The following is a 22279-nucleotide window of genomic DNA, read 5'->3' on the forward strand; positions in this document are numbered from 1 at the left end:
TTGGAGAGTGTAGAAAAGACCCAAGTAGGCTGGATTATCCTTTCAGGCCTTACAGACATCCACCACAAGGCAGTGCAAGCACTTGCAAGCTCATAGTTAGATCAACACAAGTGAAATGTTGATGATTGCACACAACAAAAACACACAAGTAAAAGTACAATTTAATGAGATACAAGAGTTTAGGGAAAGTTATACTATTAATGTGTATACTGTACATAAATGTTTGTTCATTTGTTTTTTTCTCATGTTTTAATGCTAAATCTATAACTATGTTTTCTCCACAAGCAGCAAGGAACTGAAATTGTATTGGTTTAGGTGGGAATGTACAGTATATGCTTCCTTCTGTATAGTCATATTAGATGCCTGACAACTGCTGTTTTTGTTTGACCATTTCCAGCAGAATAGAACTTAAGGCTGCAAAACAGGGATCATATTGGACATTCCAGACAGGAATTAATTATTATCTATTAAAATATAGGGACAATGACAAAACCTTTATTAAACAGTGCAATAATTTACAGACATACAAACATTTACAGTATTTGTTTTTACATTAAAAAAGTGTGTTCAGGCCAGTCCCAATGATTAACAATGGCTAAAGACTACAAAACAAATACACACACACATTGTCAAACAAACACACGCACACATATGAACAAGTAAACTGTAGCCAATCTGTTAATCTTTCAGGTAAAGATGGTACATTATCTTTTCTCTCTCCTTCTTTACTATAATTGTACACCCTTTGCTTTCATTTCTTTCTTACAAATTATTGTTCATGACATCAGATGGTGAGGAGACTATCACAAGCAACTGACTAATCCATAAAAGGTGTATGCTCCATCTTCAGCAAAAACTGAAGCCATTGGCTACATGCCTCATTCAGGATCAATACAAATTAATAAGTAAATTCCACCCCACAAGAAAATATGTATAATATAGTGTAACCTAGTCTAAATTATGCCCAGCATTATTTGTGCTAGGATTTGACCAATATCTCAATTTACCCATGTATCATCCAAGGGAATAAAACTGAGAGACTGGGTCATTAACGGATAATAAAATGAAAATGACTCCCTGACACGCAAACAAAAAAACATTTGTCATACCTGCAATGATTTTAATTTCTTTGCAACTTTTTGTAGTCAATGTATTAGAGTGGTTTACCCTGACCTCTAGGAGAATAAAATAGATATCTAATTTAATATTTACAATAGTTTACATCTCTCTGTCATTTTAGAATGTGTGTAATGTATCATTACTGGTAAATTATTAACAATTCATTTTTTTATAATACATATGTACTTTAAACCTGACTTCAAATCAGCTGCTGCTGACAAAGATGTTTCCTACTGTCGGTGTCAGCAAACAGAGCATAATATAATCCACAACCTGATATGTAAACACATAACTTGAGCACAACGAAGAAATGCTGCAACTGTAACAAAACCAAATAACTGCTTTATGTATATACCAAGTTGCTTCATCTAGCATTTCAGAAGCAGATTTGAATTCTGAGCGTAGATAAATGGCAGAAAATGCTGAGATAAAAATGAGCCCTTATATCTGCAGTTACTCTGAGAACAGACACCAACAGGAATCATTTTTAAAAAAGGGGCATCTTAGAGTATTGACACTAATTCTCAATAAAAACACTGAGCTGCCAAAATGATTTTAATCCTATGTTTCAGTGTTATGGTTTTGGCTCTTGTTTAAAAAGTGTCTTAAGTGTTTTTCATGACATGAAATAATTTCAAAGAAACACACAGAGAAATACTGCATGTCATTTTATACTGGGATCATGGTGAAGTTTAAACGTGTTGAATATCTGTACAAAATAATGAAAATTCAATGGTATTTCCACAAAATATCCGGTATGACTTAAGGTTTTGAAGGCCAATACATCAGGTATATCATAGTAAATCAGCTACACCAAATCTGTCTCGATGTGTGCCCAGAGGAGCACTGTATGAATTTGTTTTATTGAAAATTCCAACTGGATTCCCAAGCCTCAACCTTATGTATTTTGTGTCGACAAAATTGAATTCTTTATGTGATATTTTCTCTCCCTCGACCATCTTTGCCATATCTTTCTTCACTGTAATCTGTCTCTCAAATCTCGAATCTATCTCAAGAGATCATCACAAACAAGGGAACAAAGATGGGTTCTGCTAAAACTGCTGTCAAAATAGTCAAGGGTACACATGGGCCAATAAAGCCTGTATACAAAATTAAATGTTTGTGACGGTGACACAAGGCTTGTATGGTTGGATTCCTGAGAGAATTTGTCGAGGACCACAAGATGTCTGTGTGTGTGTGTGTGTTCACATTATGCAACATTTGTTCTTGTGTGCATGAGAGTCTTTGAAGCGGAGTCTATGCTTGGATCGATATTTCTCCAGGTAGGTTAGCTGTTTACTGTTGATGGCTCCACGACGTTTCCTGAGACACACATAAAGAAACCCAATGTATGATGGAAGTCAATGGCATAACCCCTCTTGATTACCCTTATTCCTGTCTGCCACATTGTCTTCTTTGATACCACCACCAGATGGCACCAAAGAAAGAAAACTTCAAGTGCATAAATTGTGGTTTGTGGTGTTTAAAGATGATTTCCTAATCCATGTAAAGTACTTTACATACTACAAAAAGCTTTCAGGTGTGCAATATATCAAAATCAGAATAAGATATTGTTTTTGTTTAATATTGCATATTTGTTTGATATTTGTCTTTTCTGCATGATGAGGATGTAGGATATAAATGTACTCACTGTCTGATAAGTTGAATAGCATCTTCATACTTCATCCCACTCTCTATCAGAGCCAGAGCAACCAGCACAGGAGCCCTGTATGCATGCATAAACACACACAGTCACGTCCATGTCTGTTGAGACTGACGTCTGTGTAAAAATAACGACAGTTTATCCGCATCTTTAAAAAAGTTTCAGTAATGCCGTATGATAGAACGATTAGCTCCTGTAAACTAGAATCTGTAAGTGTGTGTATGTGTAAAGTGTCCAACACGTAAAAGAGAGGCCAATGCCACAAAGACTACTGTTGTTCTTGTGTACAGTATCATCATAAGTATTGGACAATAACCATAGTGTGACTGTAATCAAACCGGTCTGACCTAGTTTAACCAAAAATATGAAACTTTCTCTACATGTTAATCCCTGGTGTGCATGTGTTTGTGCGTCTCCCTCTCTTGGATTCACTTCAAATACAAACTATATCAGAATAAATCTTTTTTTTTTGGTTTTCTTGTCTCTCACCTCCCCAGTCCAGCCACACAGTGAACTGCAACGCAGCATCCTGGCTCTTCCTGAAACTTCTTTTTCAGCAGACTCAACCAATCATCCACCAGCTTACTTGGGGGCGGGGCTCCATCATCAAACGGCCAATCCTGAAAAAAAGCAGAACAGTTACAGTACTTCTGTTACTTTGTGTTGTCATACTAAGTTTATGTGTGTGTGTGTGTGTGTGTGTGTGTGTGTGTGTGTGTGTGTGTGTGTGTGTGTGTGTGCGTGCGCGTACCACCACAGTGATGCCGTCTTTCTCCAACGGTGTTTTGTCATAGGTGATATCACAGACACGAACAACTGTGGTGGCACCGAACCGCTTCAGATCCTGAAAGTGACGACAGCGGTAGGAGATCATTTTCACAACTAAGTCAAAACACGTAGATCAGTTCAATTCAATTTTTCTTAGTTGTTTCAGTTTGCATGTCATCAGTAAGGGAAACATGCAGTACATGAGGTACATGCTTTTGTATGTTAGCTTTCTGAAGCTCTTCGGTGTACTGATGGGGTCTGTCAACACACAGACACAAGTTTCTTACCTCTATGAAGGAGGTGAGTGTGCTGTCTGTGGGGTTGTGTGTGATGAGGAATCTCATGTTCTTGTGGCACAGTTCCACTGGCGCTGGACGGTTCATGTTGGCCAGCATGATCTTTGATATCCCAGGTTGATCTCTGACCTTTTAATGTTGGGGAGAAATGTACAGTTTATAACTAAAAATGTAACTTGGTTTCAAATATTTGAGCCACATTTTGTTCACATTTTTAAGCTCCTTAGACATTTGCTCATAAAACAGTCCCCAGAAGGTCTTGTAGAGCTTTAATACCTCAAGTTACCTCAAAGTTAAAATGTGTTTTGCTGACTGCAAGCGTTGTAGTTTGTCAGATTTTTCTCAATCATTTTTCCATTAAACATCACTATTATGTCTTTGACCAAGAGGCCATTTCATGGAAAACATTTGACATTTGACATTAGGAAAAGCACAGGTGTAAATGATGAAAGGAATGATGGCTGATTTCCATTACTGAAAATGTTTAAAACGCAACCAAACCAAACCTCATGACTCTTCACAAGGTCACATATTTACAGTCCTTTTATGTAAGCATCATGCAATATAGAGACAAAACAAGCACATCTCGTAAAGGGACAGTGTTCAAAGAGGAATGCAGTGCTGTAGTTAAAGGGCTCCACCCCACCCACAGTTGTTTTCACTTATTTGCTTGATTATACCTCATCTCAAAACTATGTGGGTGGGTACAGACACTTGATTGACTTCTCTGCTTTGGTCACAACTCTATCTGTTGTCCCTTTTCATAGCAGCCATTATGACATATCATTGCAGGGTAAACACAGGTGTAGTTTAGAAGCATTAATTGTGGCCCTGTTCCCTTCAGGTGGACCAGGGCCCTGGTATTGTGCATGCTGCCTCACTGGAATGACTATAACTCACAGCTAGACCGTAATCAATTTGATCAATTACACTTGTGTTTACCCTGCTTTGACATTTCAAACCGGCTGCTGTGATAGGGGCCTGCAGATATATTTTGTTAGTTTATCATCGCTCTGCCCAATTTCAACCTGCTCTAATCAGCCAGAATAACTAAAAACACCTGTGTGGGTTTGCTAAAATAAATTAAATGAAAAACGTTCATATCGTCATATTTTTCACGAATCTTGGATTTCGTGAATGCACCTGTAACATTTTCCCGATAAGGGCACATTTTATTTATTACATTAAATTTCTTCACATACTATAAACAAATGGATAAACTAAGACAGTGATGACTTTGGCGTCTGATTCAAGGAACACCCTAGAACACAGGAGAAGCATATCAGGCCACTCCTCGTCCCAGTTGCATTGGCACTGGCTGTATTTCAAATATTGTGTGTGCTTTGTCAATGTATTATTTACAGAGAAAGACATTTCATCTGAGCATACTGTGCTAAAACTTCCCAAAAAAAACATGAACTAGTTCTGGAAATAGGGAGCGTGATGTATTTATATGCAAGGCCTGGAACATGAAAGCATTCTTGTAAATAAATCTTACAAGGTAAGCCAAACGCTGATTTTAGCTCACACTGACCTAACTAAAAAAACTACCACAGAATCCTATAACCAAGTCACAACAAGTCAGTAACATGCAGGAGTTTAAAAGTGTTGGTGCATCACCATATTTAGTGAAGCTCAGGTGAACAGTCACCTCTCACCTTTAGCTCCAGCTGTAGGTAGCTGCTGTGTTTTCAACTAATAGCAGGTCTTCAGGTAACTCTGGACTTATTGTCTCTTATTGAACCTTCTGTTGGGATACTGTTTTTAGCCTTTAAGGTATTTTCCCAATTCTGAGGTCCTGTTGTCTTGAGTACAGTTTTACTCCATCAGCTGATTGTAGTCCAGGAAGCTACAGTGTTTCTCTGTTTTTATCTCTCTGATTGTCACTGCTTCGGTCCTTCTCTCTCAGTAGCACTCTTTCTTTCTCTCTCCAGTTAACTTCCAGTGTTGAGGCTCCACGTGTTACCCCATGAACTGGCTGGTTCACAGGGCAAGGGCCAATGTTCTTTCAGGTTTCAGGGCCGCAGGACTGCATGGTGCAGCTTCATCCCAGATAGGCTCTAAATGTGTTGGGCGTGGCAGTAGTCACCACTCCGCCGCACAGACTCCATCAACCAGCAATTCTAAATTGCAAAACATACAAAATAAATGTAACTCTTCAAATCAACAACTTTCAGAAAAACAGTTATTACAATTGGTACAAATCAAATATCAATAATTCAGCATTTGTTCCAGTGTTCTGCAAAGATCAGCTTAAACTGTATGGCAAAATATCGTAATGACAGTCTTCGTCAGTAATATGGAGGCAAACAGGAGGGAAGCTTTGGCTAATGCACTTAGATAAACACACACATGTGCATTTATACAGATTTTAAAAGCATCAGTTTCAAATACTAAATGAAATTGACAGATTTTTTATTTTATTTTATAAGAGGTCAGACTTGTCCATCACTCATAAACCTAAGTGGACTTTTGGAAATTTGTTGGTCCTTGTAATTATTTAAAATTAAATTCTTGATTCTACCTTGCCTGGACACACACAATGATCAGTAAACTGTCACCGTATGGAGTCACTGAACGATGCACAAAAGTGGTTCTACTTTCATGAAATAGTCAAGAATACTGGGAAACTGATGTCAGATGCAGCATGACCTAGAAAATCTAATACACGAGGCTCACAAAATATGGGTAACGTTATTATATTAGCCTGCACAATATCAACCAAATCAAATTTGGTCTGAAGGGAAAAAATAGATACATTCAGAAAACCAGTGGTATACTTAAAGTATAGGAGGATGCAAATGTAGAAGAGTAGTGGAACTTTAGGGCAGTTCCTCAGCCTTTGGGACAAAACACCACATGTTGGAATACCAACCGTAGAACAAAATAAAAAGGAAGGTTATCTCAATGGCTACTTCAGGGAGAGCAGGGCTCATAGACTGGTTATGTACTGTATGTCAGATCACTACTTTGTGAAAAATGCAACAACAGCCATAAACTTTGGCATATGTTGTCATGCAGACAGTAGTTGTGTGATGATGATAAGTACATGTAAGTACATATGTTTAAATTATATTTAGTTTGAGCTTAACAAAATTTAAATGATGACCTTTAGCCAAGATAATATTGTGTCTTGAACAGCTCATTTCCCTTAATACTGTGATGTAAAAGACAATATACAATATGCTTTTTTGGTTCAAGGATAAAGGATGGACACTGCTTGGAAATAAAAATGCAGTTTCTTCTCAAGTCAACAAGTTCAATAATGTACTTGGTAGACAAGTAATAATTTAGAAAGAAACTTGTCTGATAAAGCTGTTGAAATATCACATGTATAAAAGGCTGGCACTAAACATGATGGACTTAGGTGAAAAGTATTTTATCTTGACCAAGAAAATGAAAAACAAATGCTGATTATCTTGTATTCAGACAAACAACAAGCAAAAGTCCAGAGGTACTCTGGGTAATCCATCCTCACCTCTTCATCTCAGCTCAGACAATACAACACACACACACACACACACACACACACACACACACACTCTTCATAATCACATGCCGACTTACTCACTAACTCTCAGTCTATTCCAGGTTGTTGACTATCTATAATTAGGAATTTATCCTGTTGTTACCACTAATCAGGATAGACGTCATTAAATTTCCATCCAGTCAATGCAAAGTGTCGATAGAACAACTACTTAAATGAGTTTTTATAAAGATGCCACACAGGATGAGACACACAGGATGAAAGCAAAAATGTTGTACTGTCACAGACAAGACCAAGCAGTGAATTTACTGAAACTGAGAGACAGACGAGGTATAAAAAAAAAGCTCCAAAGCATCTAAACATATTTCAATACTAACTTTTCACAAGTAGTGCATACATTTAGCAGACATTAGCTGACCTCTAAAGCCGAGCGACTGAATATAAAAATATCATATGAAAGCATAAAGGAACATGAGGGAAATGACGAGACGGTAGCAGTAATTCCAATTGAAACTGTAAGGCAGATCTTCTCTGTCACCTTAGAGCGCAGTTCAGTTTATAAAAACAGGTGCGTCGCCATGGTCGCCTGGCTGCCTGGCTGCTTCCGTGTCACAGGCTGGGGCAGGTCACAAAGAAGTTAAAAATGGATCTCAATATTATTTTGGAGCTGCGTCAGGTTGCCAAACTATTCTACAGTACGTGCAATGTGAAACACAGTAACCTTGCAGGCTAGTAGTAAAGACAACAACAAGGCAGGTTAGTAGTAGCCTCAAAAAGGACCAATCCTGTTTACACATTCACCTCTGTTGACAACTACAGAGGAAGTTTTCTGCAGCAGCTCCAATCACAAGTCACTCTGAAAGAGAAGATGTGCTAAATGCCTACATTTGAGTTGTTTCTGAAACAGTAAACAGACAGTCTTCCCTCTTACCTCAGTGGACAACTTTGCTGCTGAACAGGAAAATCCACAAACCACAGTTAGTCCCGCAAAAGCATGCAGTAATCCTTCAACAGTGTGAGTGCTGACCTACAACCAGCTGACTGCCTGTTATAGTAAACTCCTGTAGACACTGAATACCTGCAGCTGTATTTATAGCTGTATCTATACGAGCAGCTCATTCTATGACACACTACAATTATTTTGTGGAAGCAACAGTCTGCAACGCTAGTGCAGCCCTGTCTTCTCACTCGGTCTGTTCCAGTGAAGAACTGTGATTAGCTTGATCACTGTATCTAGCAACATATCTATAAAGTGATAGTCCTTACCTGCTATTCAATGTCATCTCCAACACCAGGCTGAATATTAGTTCTTCTCCCTCTTTGCCACAGAAAAGTCCACCTACTTTTAGTCTTTTTTTCTGCCTCTGGAAGCTGTAATGTCTGGTAGTCAACCAGTAGAAAATGAAGTGTTTGTGCAACAACCTGTTGCACTGCCTCACTGTAACACTGAACTCTCCCTGTACCTCCCGGCCTATCAGTAACCGTTGCGATATCTGGACTGTACTTTGTGGCTCTACCTTGCTGTAGCATTGCAGTGTTCTGGACTGAGGATCTGCTGTGAGCTGATCTAATCAGGCTGAGCAGTCATCTGACCCTGACAGCCCTGTCACTACCAGAACACTCTACAGTTAATGCTCTTAGAGGGAGAGCAGAAGAGCCTCACTCCCTCCTCCTCGTGCTCTTCATCCACTCCACTCCTTTTTCCCTCCCCTCTTCCAGGGTAAAGAAGAGTTGCTGTCCTCCCCTTTCCTCACCCTTCCTATAGGCTGATGCTTACAAGGCTCGGTCAAGGAAGTGTGTGGTCTCACATTCAGTACGGTGCACAGGAACACGATCATGACAGATCAGTGATTTCAGTTCATGTTTCTCTCAAATATAACGAAAATAATTTGTGAAACTGGAGGTCCAATGGGTTGTTTCTGTCTTGACACATCTGTCTGGACCTTCTCTTGTTTTCCTTTTCTCCCTCTCTCCCCCCTGTCCCTCCATGTACCAACTAAAAATAGACGTTCCTTTGAGTTACTACCAGACATATTGGACAAGTAAAACCTTTGAGTCCCAGTTCACGGAATTGACTTTCTCCTTAACTGACAAATAGTCTCACATTTGTTTGTGTTCCTACAGCCAAACTACTGTGTGGAACTACTACTGCTGTTGCCTCAGCGCTTTGCCTCAGTGTTTGTCTAAAGACTCAATAAAAAGAGGGAAAATTGCAGGACACTTTTTTTCATGTCATTTAAAGCAGGCTTCCAAAAAAATCCATGCAGCTTTGTATTTTTGAGTTTTTAAGGTTTGTTTACAAGGTTACGGGATGGATATGTGAGTGCAGAGAGTCACAAGGTAGTCATATGTACAGACGTCTCAAAGCAGAACAAGCAGGGGCCTCACTCACTATCAATCACTTTGAGTAGAGGTTGACATGACTGTTCCCCCACGCACAGAACTTTAAAAAACACACTACTTGAACGCTTTCCAGTTTATCACATTCAAATTGGAGCGTTCAGGATCATGACTGCTGTTTATTGCTTAAGTCATTTTCTGTGTGTTTACATGCTCTCAGAAATGGAGCTGTGATTGTTGCTTGCATTATGGTGAGAAGCATTCGGCTTCTGTATGATGACCCAGTGCTATCTCACTTGATACTTTCCTTATGGTGACCTGTCCCCTTTGTTTCCAGATAATCAGTGTAAATATAGACAGAAGTGGTGATCAGCGGGTTTCCAAAAACAAAGTGGCTGTTAGACAGATGAAAACCTAAGATGGAAAAAGAGAGGGTACTAGTTTGCCTTTGACTGCAAACAACATCTAAACATAGAATAGAGGTGAATATGGCTTGTTCACACATTATTCAGTACGTGTATTTTACACCTTTCAAAGCACAGGTGGCATCGCTATGATTGTAAACAGTCAAAAGAGACAGGAACATGGGCACGGCATGCAACAAAAAGTTTGAGGGTGACATTGCAATTTGTTTCTGAGATCACAAAGCCAATTTAGACAGACTATAAACATTACCTGAGTTATACATACAACCAGGGTTATTGAGGCTGACTGACTGCATTGCTTTAATAATCATCTATAAAACAAACTAGAAAGGTGCACTCAATAGAGTGCAGATCTCCGCCAGGAGTGTCTGCAGCAACCACAGTAATGTTTAATTAAATGAATACAAACTACAATTAGCTAATGTAGACCACTAGTGTGTCAGACGTGTTTTTCACTCTCACTGTAATATGCAGATGTCTGCACAGGGTCTGTGCAGGTGCGCACACAAACACGACTGATCTCATTATCTCCGGGGCGGAGATAATAATCCACCTAAGCATTCAACAAAAAAGTACATCAAAGTAAGTGTGGAAAGGCTGGATTTCCATTGTTTTCACAGGTTGAGTTATAAATTAAATTGAATATGAGAATTATTTTAATGCAGTGGAAACTTGAATATTTATAGATAACATGACAGAAACATTGTCAATTATTTTCTTGAAGTGTGATTACGCATTTGGCAATTCATGATATGTTATATTATGTTTTGTATACAGCATTTTATGTAAAAAATGTTGAGAATCTGTGAGTCAATTTCAGCAGCATTTGAATGTATCCCTTTAAAGTTAATTGGTAAATGGACTTGTATTTGTATTGCGCCATTCTAGTCTTCTGACCACTCAGAGCTCTTTTACGAATGTCAGTTTCTTTTGAACTTTTGAATAAAATATATGCCATTACACACCAGAGACATCGTCCCTCCGTCTTCTTGTTGTCAATGCACATACTCTTCCTCTCAAGGCTTCATCCATATGATCCTCCTGAGGAACAGTCAGCTCCAGTGGGACCGTCTGTTTTGATACTACCAACAGCATTGCACTGGCCTAAACAGGGTTGCTGCAATGTTTTCTGGAAATGTGAGCTGACACCCTGTAGGTCAGCTCTCAGCTGGCAGTCTTGTGCTTTTGACAGAGCCGAAAGGACACTTTGTGCGCCGGCTGTGGCGTCATGAAAGCAATGGTCTGACCTGCAAAGGCTCCACAATCCTTACACCTCAGCTTTAACGAAATGTCAAGGAAGAGTTCAAGCCATATTTTCATAAACCAAACATTGCTGATGGTGGCCATGATGGAAGTTATGAATCATTATGCTCAGACTAACCTGCCAGAGTTGGACTAAAGCAGCAACTATGAAAGGGGATAATTTATCACCTTGTTGTCTCATATCAAACCCTTCCAGTGTAACAACTCTTAAATCATGGCCTCCATGACAACACGGCTAAATACTATGACAATGGCACTTTATATCTCTTGATCTTGAGTCATGCCAAACATATTCTTCAATTCATATCTTGTCAAACTGTGTGTGTGTGTGTGTGTGTATTTGTCAAAGTGCATTTTTTAATTTAAAAGATGACATATTGTGAAATTACTGATTAAAGAAGAACCAATGCTGCTGCCAAAGTTTAAGAGGTTTGCTGGAGAATAAAACGACATTGCATAAATACATTTAACACTATGAACATACACACTCCATTACTTTGCATGTTTGTTACTTAACTATTTCTCGTATGATTGTCAAGTTTTGTTTACCTGTTGATTTACTAGATTATCGTTGGAAAGCTATTCTTGGCTTTATGTAATGATTGGTGCTATTTAAACCTCCGATTACCTTTATAGAAGCTCTCTAATCTGGCTCAGTCTCTCGTCTCCCTCTGTTGTATTTGTGGCTGTTGAATACAGACATAGCCTCCTGTAAAAAAAAAAGTCTGACCTACAGTGATCTAACCATAGTCTATAACTGACTGGTTTATCATCCAGTTTACAATGGTATGAATAACTACAGTGGTGGAAGAAGCATTCAGATCCTTTACGTCAGTAAAAGTACTAATACCACACTGTGAAAATACTCCAATACAAGTAAGCAAAGGATGTAAGCAAAGCTTAGCTTCTAAAGTAAAGTTACTCTTGTAATGACTTGTATACTACGCTGTAATTACAGTTGGTAATCCCTTATTAATTATCCATCTTTATCTTTAAACTACTCAGATACAAGGTTAATCTTTCATTAATCCATGTCCTGACTACTGATGTCTCTATAAATTTCTGTGTCAATCACTCCTGAGGAATGACTGAAATGGTGCTGAACCATGTTGATATATACAATTACACAGTGCGTCCCCTCCCCTGGACTAATTTGTAATTCTGTCCCCCAGGCACACTACTCATGCAGCAGTGTGAAATACTGTGTAATCCCCGGAGCAACTATGAAACTGGATATGAAAAGGGGTTTCTCCCAACCGTTTTATATTTTATACTGTAAACTGCCATTTCCTGTTTCACACACGGAGTGCATGAAGACGCAGCATGGAGGACTGCGTGGTGGAGAAGCAGCACTATGCTGCTTGTTGGATCATATCCTATTTCAGGGGCTTCCTGTTTTGAGCCATGCTAATATTTTGAAGTTCAACTAGATTACTCAAGGAAACAAATGATTAGTTACTGTATGTCAGTGTTACCTATACCAGTTTATGATGACTGCAGGTTGCAGTTGATCTGGAGGGATCTTGTGTTGCAGGTTTTGTCTATATGATATGATACAGGACATTATGATCAAATGTAATGCAATACCGTGCTAATAGATACACGACTTGTATTATATTTAACAGTGTCATGTATAGCAGGACCCCCCTAGGTTGCAAAATAACTCTGAAGGATCGCAAGCAGATAACCAAGTTAGGAAAACAGGAAAACATATCCAACATTTCTTTCATCTTTGCCTGTTTTCACTTGAATAATGGATAGTTTTTGCAGCTTTTCAGGTCTCTAAAACTAAATCAAATAAAACCAGAAAAGGATTAAGAGCCATTGGGGAGATTTAGTGGACCTTTACTTTACTTTTAGTTAAAAAAAACTGTTTCAGGGATCAAACTTTTAAGGCTTAACCCCACAGCAAATCACCTACTGTACCTAAACCTCTTTTTCTAGCCAGGTCATGAAAATAACATGTCATACTGTACCCTTAGCTGATCATACTATACAAGGAAGTGTGGAAAGGGCCTGTGTGTTTGTGCACATAAACACGTACACGACCTCAGAAACATACTTACAGGAGAACGCGCGCACACACACACAGGTTCAGAGAAAAATCCTATACATACTTAATAACACACACACACACACACACAAACAACAAACACACACAGTCAAGCATGTGGCAAGCAGCAGCAGCTGCTGTGTGTATAATTAGAGTTTTTGAAAGCTGAGAGTTGGACAGCAGGACTTTCACCTGCAGACTGAAGAGTTTGCTTGACAACCAGCTGTCAGCATGACAATGCAACTTTACTTGCCAGGAACATTATGTAAGTATGTATAAGTAAGCCTTGCAGCCCCGAAGATCATGAAGAAAGAAAGCAAATAAAGTGTAGGATACATGCGCTCATGCAACCTGTTGTTATAGAAGCAATACTTATTTCTCGCCAACAACACAGAATGTCCATAACACATGTGCAACAGGTTAAATAGAAGGTTCCAGATCAATACTCGTGAGTCAAGGAGGACTTCACCATATGCTGAGATGTCTGGCTTTCAAAGCTCACTTTCCATCTCACCATCCAATCCTTCTGTTTTGAAATAGACACACCCACATGGATTTCAAAACAAACAAAAAAAAGCTCCAAGTGACTTCCACAGATATCTTATTGAATATATGTAATGCCACATTTGTAAATTTCAAGCTATGGGAAAGTACATACAAAGTACTTGTGATATAAAGCAACAGTCATTTCAAAAACAAGGTTTGTCAGGTGAAAAACAAAGCAGGGTGTTGATCTTATTCTGATCTTATTCATGCTGCCGGTTGACAAGCTGCATCCAGAAAGTCGACATTCTACCTCCATCTAGTGGAAATGACACACAGGTGCAGAATGTGCTGCTACAAACACAACAAGATTAGTGTTTGAGATCAGTTGCAGCTTCATATGGCTCTTTTATGAATGTGGGGTTTGAGTACCAAAGCTGATGAATGCTACATGTATGGGTCCTGACATTGTTCATGCTGGCTCACTGGCTCACTGTCACTCTGTTCACATGACGTAGCCATAAGATGTTTAAAGTGTTCTCTTCATTTGTATGACTTTATTCTTCGGATCCTGAATCAGTGTATGGTATTATTTGACCCTACCCTACTTATTTACTTCCCACCTAATGAGGGATTACTTCAGAGCAGTATTCAGAATGATGTTGTATTAGACTGGTATTGCCATTGCTGTGTTTTAATATTGATACTACAACTAGTGGGATTATGCATACAGTCACTCTAAACCTCAGACACACTATAGAACAAAACATCTAAGCAAGAAAAATACAGGTTGATGTTTTTTCCTTTGCACAATAAGTGACACAATGATCAATTGAAAAGATCACAAACTATGGGGCAGTGGTCAATGGTGAAATAGGCTCGTAGACCAAAGTTTAGTCAGAGTTAGGATGGCGTTAAAATGGCTTCAGGCTGACGTGAGGCTGAGTAAGACCCATCTGCAACCACTAAATGGATTAAACCTGCTACACACTCAGCTCTCATCTCGCTGTGTTTTACGTCAAAGCAGTGGAGGCAATATGCCGTAATAAAGAAGGTGGTCACAGCACAGTCTCCTGTGTTTCCGCTCAGCCAGCTGTTAGTCTCTGCAGTGTCGTCCACCTGCCGCTGTCTAGACCCCTACAACATGTTCTAATACATCACAGAGAGTATTATATATGCCAGGGACAATGACAAAATAAATAAGTCTGCTGCATGCTGACGGTCACAATGTTAAGGATTCAGTGTTTTACACTGAGGGGATAGCTGAGGTTCAAATGCACGTAGCCCAAAAATATTTAGATTTAGAAAACCTTGCTCATCTGCCAGTGCACAATTTCCTTTTATAAATCCCAAATCAACCTGTAAATGTGTGCAGCTGGTTCAGCCTCACATCCCGCCCTCTACACGCCCACATTCAACCATAAATGGTCAACGCAAAGCACCTCATGAATGTTGATAATTAGAGATGAGCCTGCTGATCAGTGGATCTTTATGGTGAATCACGGCAACTACCGCGTGGAAGAACACTTATAAATGAGACCCCTGGTCTATAGCCTCATTCAACTGCTTTGTATCTGAAAATGTATTCATCTATTATTCATAAAACAACTTTTGAAGAATTCCCTTACACTGCCCTGTAAAGTGACGATTAGATTATCTTGAAAAAACATTTTCAAACCATATAAAATAAACAATCAAACATATTTACAGAATAGTTTCTAGGTATCAACTATGTCATTCAATGCTACACCCAGACAAGTATTCCATTGAAGAATCCCATCTGTTTTTATTTAATAGATTTGGGAAGTTGAAGGCTAAGATGTATCAGTAATAGTACTTCGCTAATGTAGAGTTCCATCTTTAAAAAAGGCTTTAAAAACGAAGTTAGAAGAAAGTCAAAGAGTATCACAGCTTTTTAAATGTACTTGTATAATGTCGGATTAATTAGTGCTGTGTAAGAGCAACATGACCAAATCCAAATTAACTTGTACTAGTTAGCAGGCGGGTCAAGGTTAACTTAACTGCAAAGAGCTGAATGTTTTGCTGTGACGAACAGATGGTTCGCTGAGATTAGACAGCTGAACTGATCACGGCTTGGCTGAACGTGTTGTGATTCCTCTGACGCCTCATAGCAAGAATAACAAGCTTTACCTGTGATTTCAATGTAAGTGGGTAAAGTGTGCATTTAGTCCAATTTATTTCCCTACATAACCGTAGTTAGTTGTTTTCAATTCATTTCAGTTGTTGCGCATGAAACATGCAAATACATTATTCAAAGGTGATTTTAAAAGACGATAAGTTTAATAAATATCTAGAAATAAATGTCACGATCATCTGTAATTACAGCTGGAAAATGTTGCTCAAAGTATCTTAAGATGGATGAAAACATCCCAGTAAAGAGTTGTGTTTTTGAGTGTAAGATCTTCTGGTTAATTCCCCTTTGGACTTGTTTCTGTGGAAAAGCAGCCGGAGGTCAGATTAAAACAGGATGGGGCCAGTTGGTCACGTGTAAACCAGGTTGGAGTTAGGGCTTAGAGGCAGATCATTGTTGGAGGATATATAAACCAGCTCAAACAAATCTGTCCACACACATAACGCGCTGTTGCTCTCAGGTCGTCTCTTTCTGCAGGACTGTAAGTGTCAAGAAATACGAATAAGGATAAAAAAATATTTGCCTCAAAATTTAAGAATCCAAGATCTACACGGGACATCTGCTCTCCATCTACCGCACATCTCTCCGCATCAGCAGCCATGGTGCTCGAGGAGAATGAGTGTGACTCTGTCTTTGACCTCCAAATCACTGTAAGTACCCCACAGAGAGCTTAAGTTAACCTTGCTGCTAAATTCACTGCTACAGCTATAATCCTTGGGCAAAGTTACATGACTTTTACCTCGATACCACAGGTTTTTTTTACTGCATGGCTACATATAGAGTGCATAGACAATTGGGTGTCATGTTATGAAGATATATACAGTATATATATATATATACAGTATATATATATATTATATTATCAGTTCAAATTAAAAATTTATAGAAACACTGCTCTAATCTGCTAAAACATAAACTTAATTTGTAAATGTTTTACTTCAGCCACACATAAACACCAGTTCACTAGCTTAGGGCCCCACCTCGGCCAGAGCGAGCCTTCGTCGGTTGTTTGGAGAGTTTGAGGAATGGTTGGTGGAGGTTAGCCTGGATGAAGCGGTTTGGGGAAAGGCTAGGTTGAGGGTCCACTGCGGCTCCCGGGCCTTGCAGACCCCCCGGTCCATATGGGACAGTGGATGTTGACTATGGGGGAAGATAACCTTTAGTGAAGTGGTTTAACGAGAGGGAGGGAGGGTGGGGTGCGAAAGGCGTGGCAAGCCGAGGTTTAGTGTCGGTGGGTATTTATAGGAGTGTGGCCGGAAGTAGGGGAGTGGCTGAGGTATGGTCCTGCTCCTGAAATTCAGCTAAGTTTTATCTCCAATATAAATTATTTTTTAGGAGGAGCATGTGGAGACTCACTATGGGAACGTCCACTGCATCATGACAGGAACTCTGAAGGCAAACCTCCCCGTCATCCTGACATTTCATGATGTTGGACTGAACCGTAAGTCCCAACAATAGTGTGGTGTTTGTAAAGTTTGTATCCATCATCACTCATCACTTTGTTTATATCAGCTAAGCTGAAAACTACATTTCCCTGGTATTGTATCTTAAGAAATACAGTTTGTTGGTTCATTATGAAAAATAATATTTGTTTGCATGAATGCATCAAACTATTCTTTCTAATATTTCATATCCATCAACACTTTATTTTACAGTTTAATCCAAGCGTCTTGCGCATTTCTAATGTATTATTCTCTATAAATAAATATATATCTGAGTGATGTATATTTTTTATTTGCTTGTGTCTTGTTTCCTTATATTATATTTCATATTCCTATCACCTTTTATCACTTAATTTCAACGGAATTTATGTAATTTTTGTTTTTTCTTCTCATAGACAAGTCCTCTTTTGAGACACTCTTCAACCACGAGGACATGCGGGAAATCATCAGACATTTGCCTGTTTGTCATGTTGAAGCACCAGGACAACATGAGGGAGCCAAAACTCTGCATAATGAGTCAGTTCACTGTCTTTGTTTTTCTCAGTCTGTAATGTATTTACGTTTCATGCTGTAATTTCATACACCAATAACTAATTCAATATAGTTAAAAGGGAGTGGATCCCACACCTGCTGATGGTTATGTTGACTTTTGACCCTTCAGCTATTCCTACCCTTCCATGGACCAGCTGTCTGAAGCGCTGCCCGCTGTCCTCAAACACTTTGGGTGAGTTAATCTGACACTCAACAAACACTTTTCAGTTGTCCTGTCGTTAAAGGTTAGACTATTTTCACATGACACACTAGGATCTACCTCAGATTGACCTTTTGATTGTATGCTTTGCAGGTTGTCTAGGGTGATCGGATTGGGAGTTGGAGCGGGAGCCTACATCCTTGCTAAATTTGCTGTGAGTTCAAATGTCGTCTCTAAATCCCATTTGAACTTGACACGTAATGAGAGCATAGTTTGATACTTGGTTTGCCAAAACTTTCACTTGTCGGCACAGACCCTCACTTTCCCTCTAGTGTACACAAGCACTTACGTAAATCAGATGAAATCTATGGCTATAGAAATCAATGATGTAATCCAAGAACACGACACACTTAAAATGAGAGAACTGCAGAAAAACATGTTAATATAGGTAAATGAGTTATTGAATTCATATTACTAACAGGTCCTCTGTGTTTGTGTGTGTAGCTGAATCACCCAGATATGGTGGACGGATTGGTCTTGATCAACATCAACCCCAGCGCTGAAGGACTAATGGATTCTGTTGCAAGCAAGGTGAGCAGCATTTGTGGTGTGATCACCCACAATGTATGTAGAATAAGATCAACACCTGTTCCAAATAATGTGTTACTTTCAATCAATACAACCGGCTGTATTGACAGATATTAGATTATAGGCCACAAGAAGAGTAGTGACAGTGTTTGTCCTTGTGTTTGATTTTTCATTTCATGATTGTTTTAAACCTGCTGTAACGTAGATATAGTATTATAGGCTATTATCTGAATGTAGCTGAATGTAATTGTGTGTATGTTTTGTGTAAAGATCACCGGCTGGACCCACACTCTCCCGGACACAGTCATCACACACTTGTTTGGAAAGGTAAGCTATCAGGCTTACTTAGTTACCAGGACAACAAAAGTGAATCTTTAAATACATCTTTGATTACTAAATATCAAGTCCGTCTTAAATATAGAATACAGATTATTTCTGTCTTCCTGCCTAACTGATTTTTCAGGATGAGATTGAAACCAACCATGACCTCATAGCTACATACCGTCACAACATCACCACAACGATGAACCAGTCCAACGTGACTCAGTTCCTCCACTCCTACAGCAAACGCAACGCTCTGGAGGTGGAGAGGCCTGTTCCTGGAGGAAACATCAATGCCAGAACCCTCAAGTTAGTACAAACATTGATCTTTACAGAGGGCATAGTAGCAGGAAATTCAAAATGGATAGTCTGATGTTTTTTTCACATATTATAATGTCCTTGTTAGTGGTAAGAGGTAGAAAGCATCTAACAAAGTGTAGGTCATCATCATTACATTGTTGAAGCGGACTCTGTCAATCCTATCCTATCCTATGTGTCTTACTTTTCCTGCCTGTTTCACCTGTCTGTGTGTTGGTTTACAGGTGCTCCACTCTGCTGGTTGTAGGAGATAATTCTCCAGCTGTGGAGGCCGTGGTCGACTGCAACTCTAAACTCGACCCCACCAAGACCACACTGCTCAAGGTAACCAAAGGACTGACTGACTCAAAAATTAAGCAAATAACCAAATAATTAAAGTTAAAGCTGCAAACCTGTGAAATGAGTCATCTGTTATTGTCAAATAACAACTTGTAATTAATTCAACTGAAAGTCCATTAACCTAACACCGGGTAAAGCGTGACTTTTGCACTTTGCTCTTCTAGATGGCGGACTGTGGAGGACTTCCTCAGGTGGATCAGGTGGGCTGTGACATTTTATTGGCAACTCCGCTGGCAATAATGTAGAATCTGCACTCCTGATTGGTTGGAAATATATTTAATACTTTTCATCTTTCTCTCCACAGCCAGCCAAAGTGATTGAAGCTTTGAAATATTTCATCCAGGGCATGGGATACTGTAAGTCACTCGCCTAAACTATCCAAATCTTAAATTAGAGTTATCTCAAATGAGAGATCAGTCCTGAAAGTATTCCCATCTCTGTCAGTTATGGCGGCTACTCAATTCTTCCTCTGTTTATTTCTAACAAACCCCTATTAAACGTCACTTCCTGTAAATGAGAGGATTATTGTAACCCCTCATGAGGCGTTTAGGGCAGAAAATGATAAAGGCATAGGTTGAATCAATATTGTGCAAACCGTTGATTGAATAAACTCTAATCACCATTAAAAGCTGTTGCAGAATATAAGAAACATCTCTCCTCTTTCTCCAGTGTCCAGTGCCAGCATGACTAGACTTCGTTCCCGGACGGCTTCCAGCTCCAGCATCTCGTCCGTCGATGGCTCTCGGAGTCGCGCGCACACCAACGAGCTGCAGTGTGTCCGAACACACTCGCACAGCACCGAGGAGAAGCGCGGGCGCTCGCACACCGACGTCTCCATGGAGTGTAATTCCAACAGTAACCAAATCTCGTCAAAGTCCACTTAAGCGGAGTCCTACAGCACACTCTGCACTAAATTCCATGCACATAAATCAAAGCATACCTCATTATATCTACCCAGACAGCTTCTCTCTGTCGTGCCCTTTACTCTGCACTATCTCCAGCTGAAAGGTCAAAGGTCGTGAACCTTCATGTGACTTTGCGCTGTCCCTCTGAGTCCCTCATCAACTGCACAAACCTTTCCTGCGTCTCTCTCTTGGCATTGTTCCCAATCTCTCCATCCAACTGGTCTCCTTCTCTCTGAACTGTTGCTGTATGTCTCTCTGTATCCTTCTTTACGATGTGTTTCTCTCACAGTCCCTGTTCGTCTTCTTTTCTCTTTTCTTTCTTTTCTTCTCCCGACTGATCTAGTACCAGAGATTCTTCCTCTTGCTCTGATATTTATCACAATAGACACTACATGAGGAAATTGTGAAAGCTGAAATGTTTTCTTTGGAAATTATGTGTTTATGTAAAACTCAGATGTGTATTCATGTTATTAATATAATTAAAATGAAAAGATCCAGTATTTACTAGTGTACTAACTGGATGTTCATAGCTAATGTGTATTGATTATATGCAACGGTGAGAGTTGTGTGATATAAACCGGTAATATGTTACTGATAGAAGTTTAAGATCAGAAATTGTTGTTTTAAATTGGACTGGCTTTGGCAATTTTGTGAAAACAAAGTCATATTGTTTGTGTAAAAACATGTTACATTCAATTCAATCATTAAAACAGATGTAAGTGTTTATTGTACTGTTAGTCATCTAAGTGGCCCTCATTTATTCTACATATGAAAAACAGAACACTGTGACCTGTTATTTTACCATTTATTGCTATCACTGTCATGCATCTTGAACTTAGCAGCCCTACAACTAAACATGTTGGATTCAAATGACAAAACCAGCTATCAAATAAGATTGTGATTATTACAGTAATACAAACAACATAATTCTGACAAAATACTGTTGTTCATATAATCACCATTGAATCTTGGTTATTTGATTGGATTAATTGTAAAATGAATAAAAAATAAAAAAGACAATATGTTCTGGTTCTGCGTCTTCGATTTTCAGTCACGAGTCTGATAGTTTCATGTGCAATGCTAAATCAGTGACACAGTCCTACTCTTTTAAGTGAAAAAGAAGACATTCGAGATACAGTATACTTCAGATAGTATTTCAATTGAGAGCAGCGATCAAAACATCAGTAAATGTTCCAGGAACGTCTACACTTTCTTTTACAAAAAGGGAAATCTAATTACATCAATCTTTATATGTCATGCAAAAGGTCATTGCTGTCCATCAACATTGTTTTTTTTTTGTCTATTTACTGTGATTCAATTCACCAGATGCCAATTACTGCTGGTGTGATGAGAAAACCCCATCATGGCTGTCATGATGGTGGAAGGCCTTTCTTGTTATCACAATTGATGGTGTGTGTGTGCAAGTTCTCAACCACACCGGATTGTATTCAATTCTAAAGAAACATTGTTCATTATTTTGCAAAGAGATTGTACTTTGTATAAACATGCTCTGATGGTATAGTCTGATGTACAAACATTTAATGTTAATCTGGTTGAAAACAAAATCATAGGGTACCTCTCCAAACTGTCCACTAGATGGCGCTATATAACCTCTTCTGTTCTCTT

General features: G+C 39.0%; 2 protein-coding genes across 5 annotated transcripts; one reads left to right on the forward strand and one right to left on the reverse strand.

Annotated features, from left to right (window-relative positions):
- Positions 1-20: 20 nt before the first annotated feature.
- Positions 21-11081, reverse strand: LOC116386925 (protein tyrosine phosphatase type IVA 3). 4 transcript variants are annotated; one of them, XM_031853523.1, is made up of 7 exons: positions 11064-11081; positions 5505-5969; positions 3838-3975; positions 3534-3626; positions 3272-3402; positions 2771-2845; positions 21-2442 (listed from the first exon to the last, which is right to left on the reverse strand). In XM_031853523.1, the coding sequence occupies exons 3-7, from the start codon at positions 3943-3945 to the stop codon at positions 2325-2327; spliced, it is 525 nt and encodes a 174-aa protein (XP_031709383.1). In that variant the 5' UTR covers positions 3946-3975; positions 5505-5969; positions 11064-11081; the 3' UTR covers positions 21-2324. The 4 variants fall into 4 exon arrangements, with proteins under 4 accessions (XP_031709383.1, XP_031709379.1, XP_031709380.1 ...); XM_031853519.1 differs by lacking the exon at positions 11064-11081 and adding an exon at positions 8600-8935; XM_031853520.1 differs by lacking the exon at positions 11064-11081 and adding an exon at positions 8265-8525.
- Positions 11082-16500: 5419 nt separating this feature from the next.
- LOC116386717 (protein NDRG1-like) lies at positions 16501-21673 on the forward strand. Its single transcript, XM_031853173.1, has 12 exons — positions 16501-16699; positions 17385-17490; positions 17887-18007; positions 18153-18215; positions 18336-18396; positions 18687-18773; positions 19041-19097; positions 19234-19400; positions 19634-19733; positions 19913-19948; positions 20053-20104; positions 20418-21673. The coding sequence occupies exons 1-12, from the start codon at positions 16649-16651 to the stop codon at positions 20630-20632; spliced, it is 1116 nt and encodes a 371-aa protein (XP_031709033.1). The 5' UTR covers positions 16501-16648; the 3' UTR covers positions 20633-21673.
- The last annotated feature ends 606 nt before the right edge of the window (positions 21674-22279 follow it).

This window comes from Anarrhichthys ocellatus, unplaced genomic scaffold, assembly GCF_004355925.1.
Source record: "Anarrhichthys ocellatus isolate YVR2014 unplaced genomic scaffold, GSC_Weel_1.0 scaffold13, whole genome shotgun sequence".
Lineage (NCBI taxonomy): Eukaryota > Metazoa > Chordata > Actinopteri > Perciformes > Anarhichadidae > Anarrhichthys > Anarrhichthys ocellatus.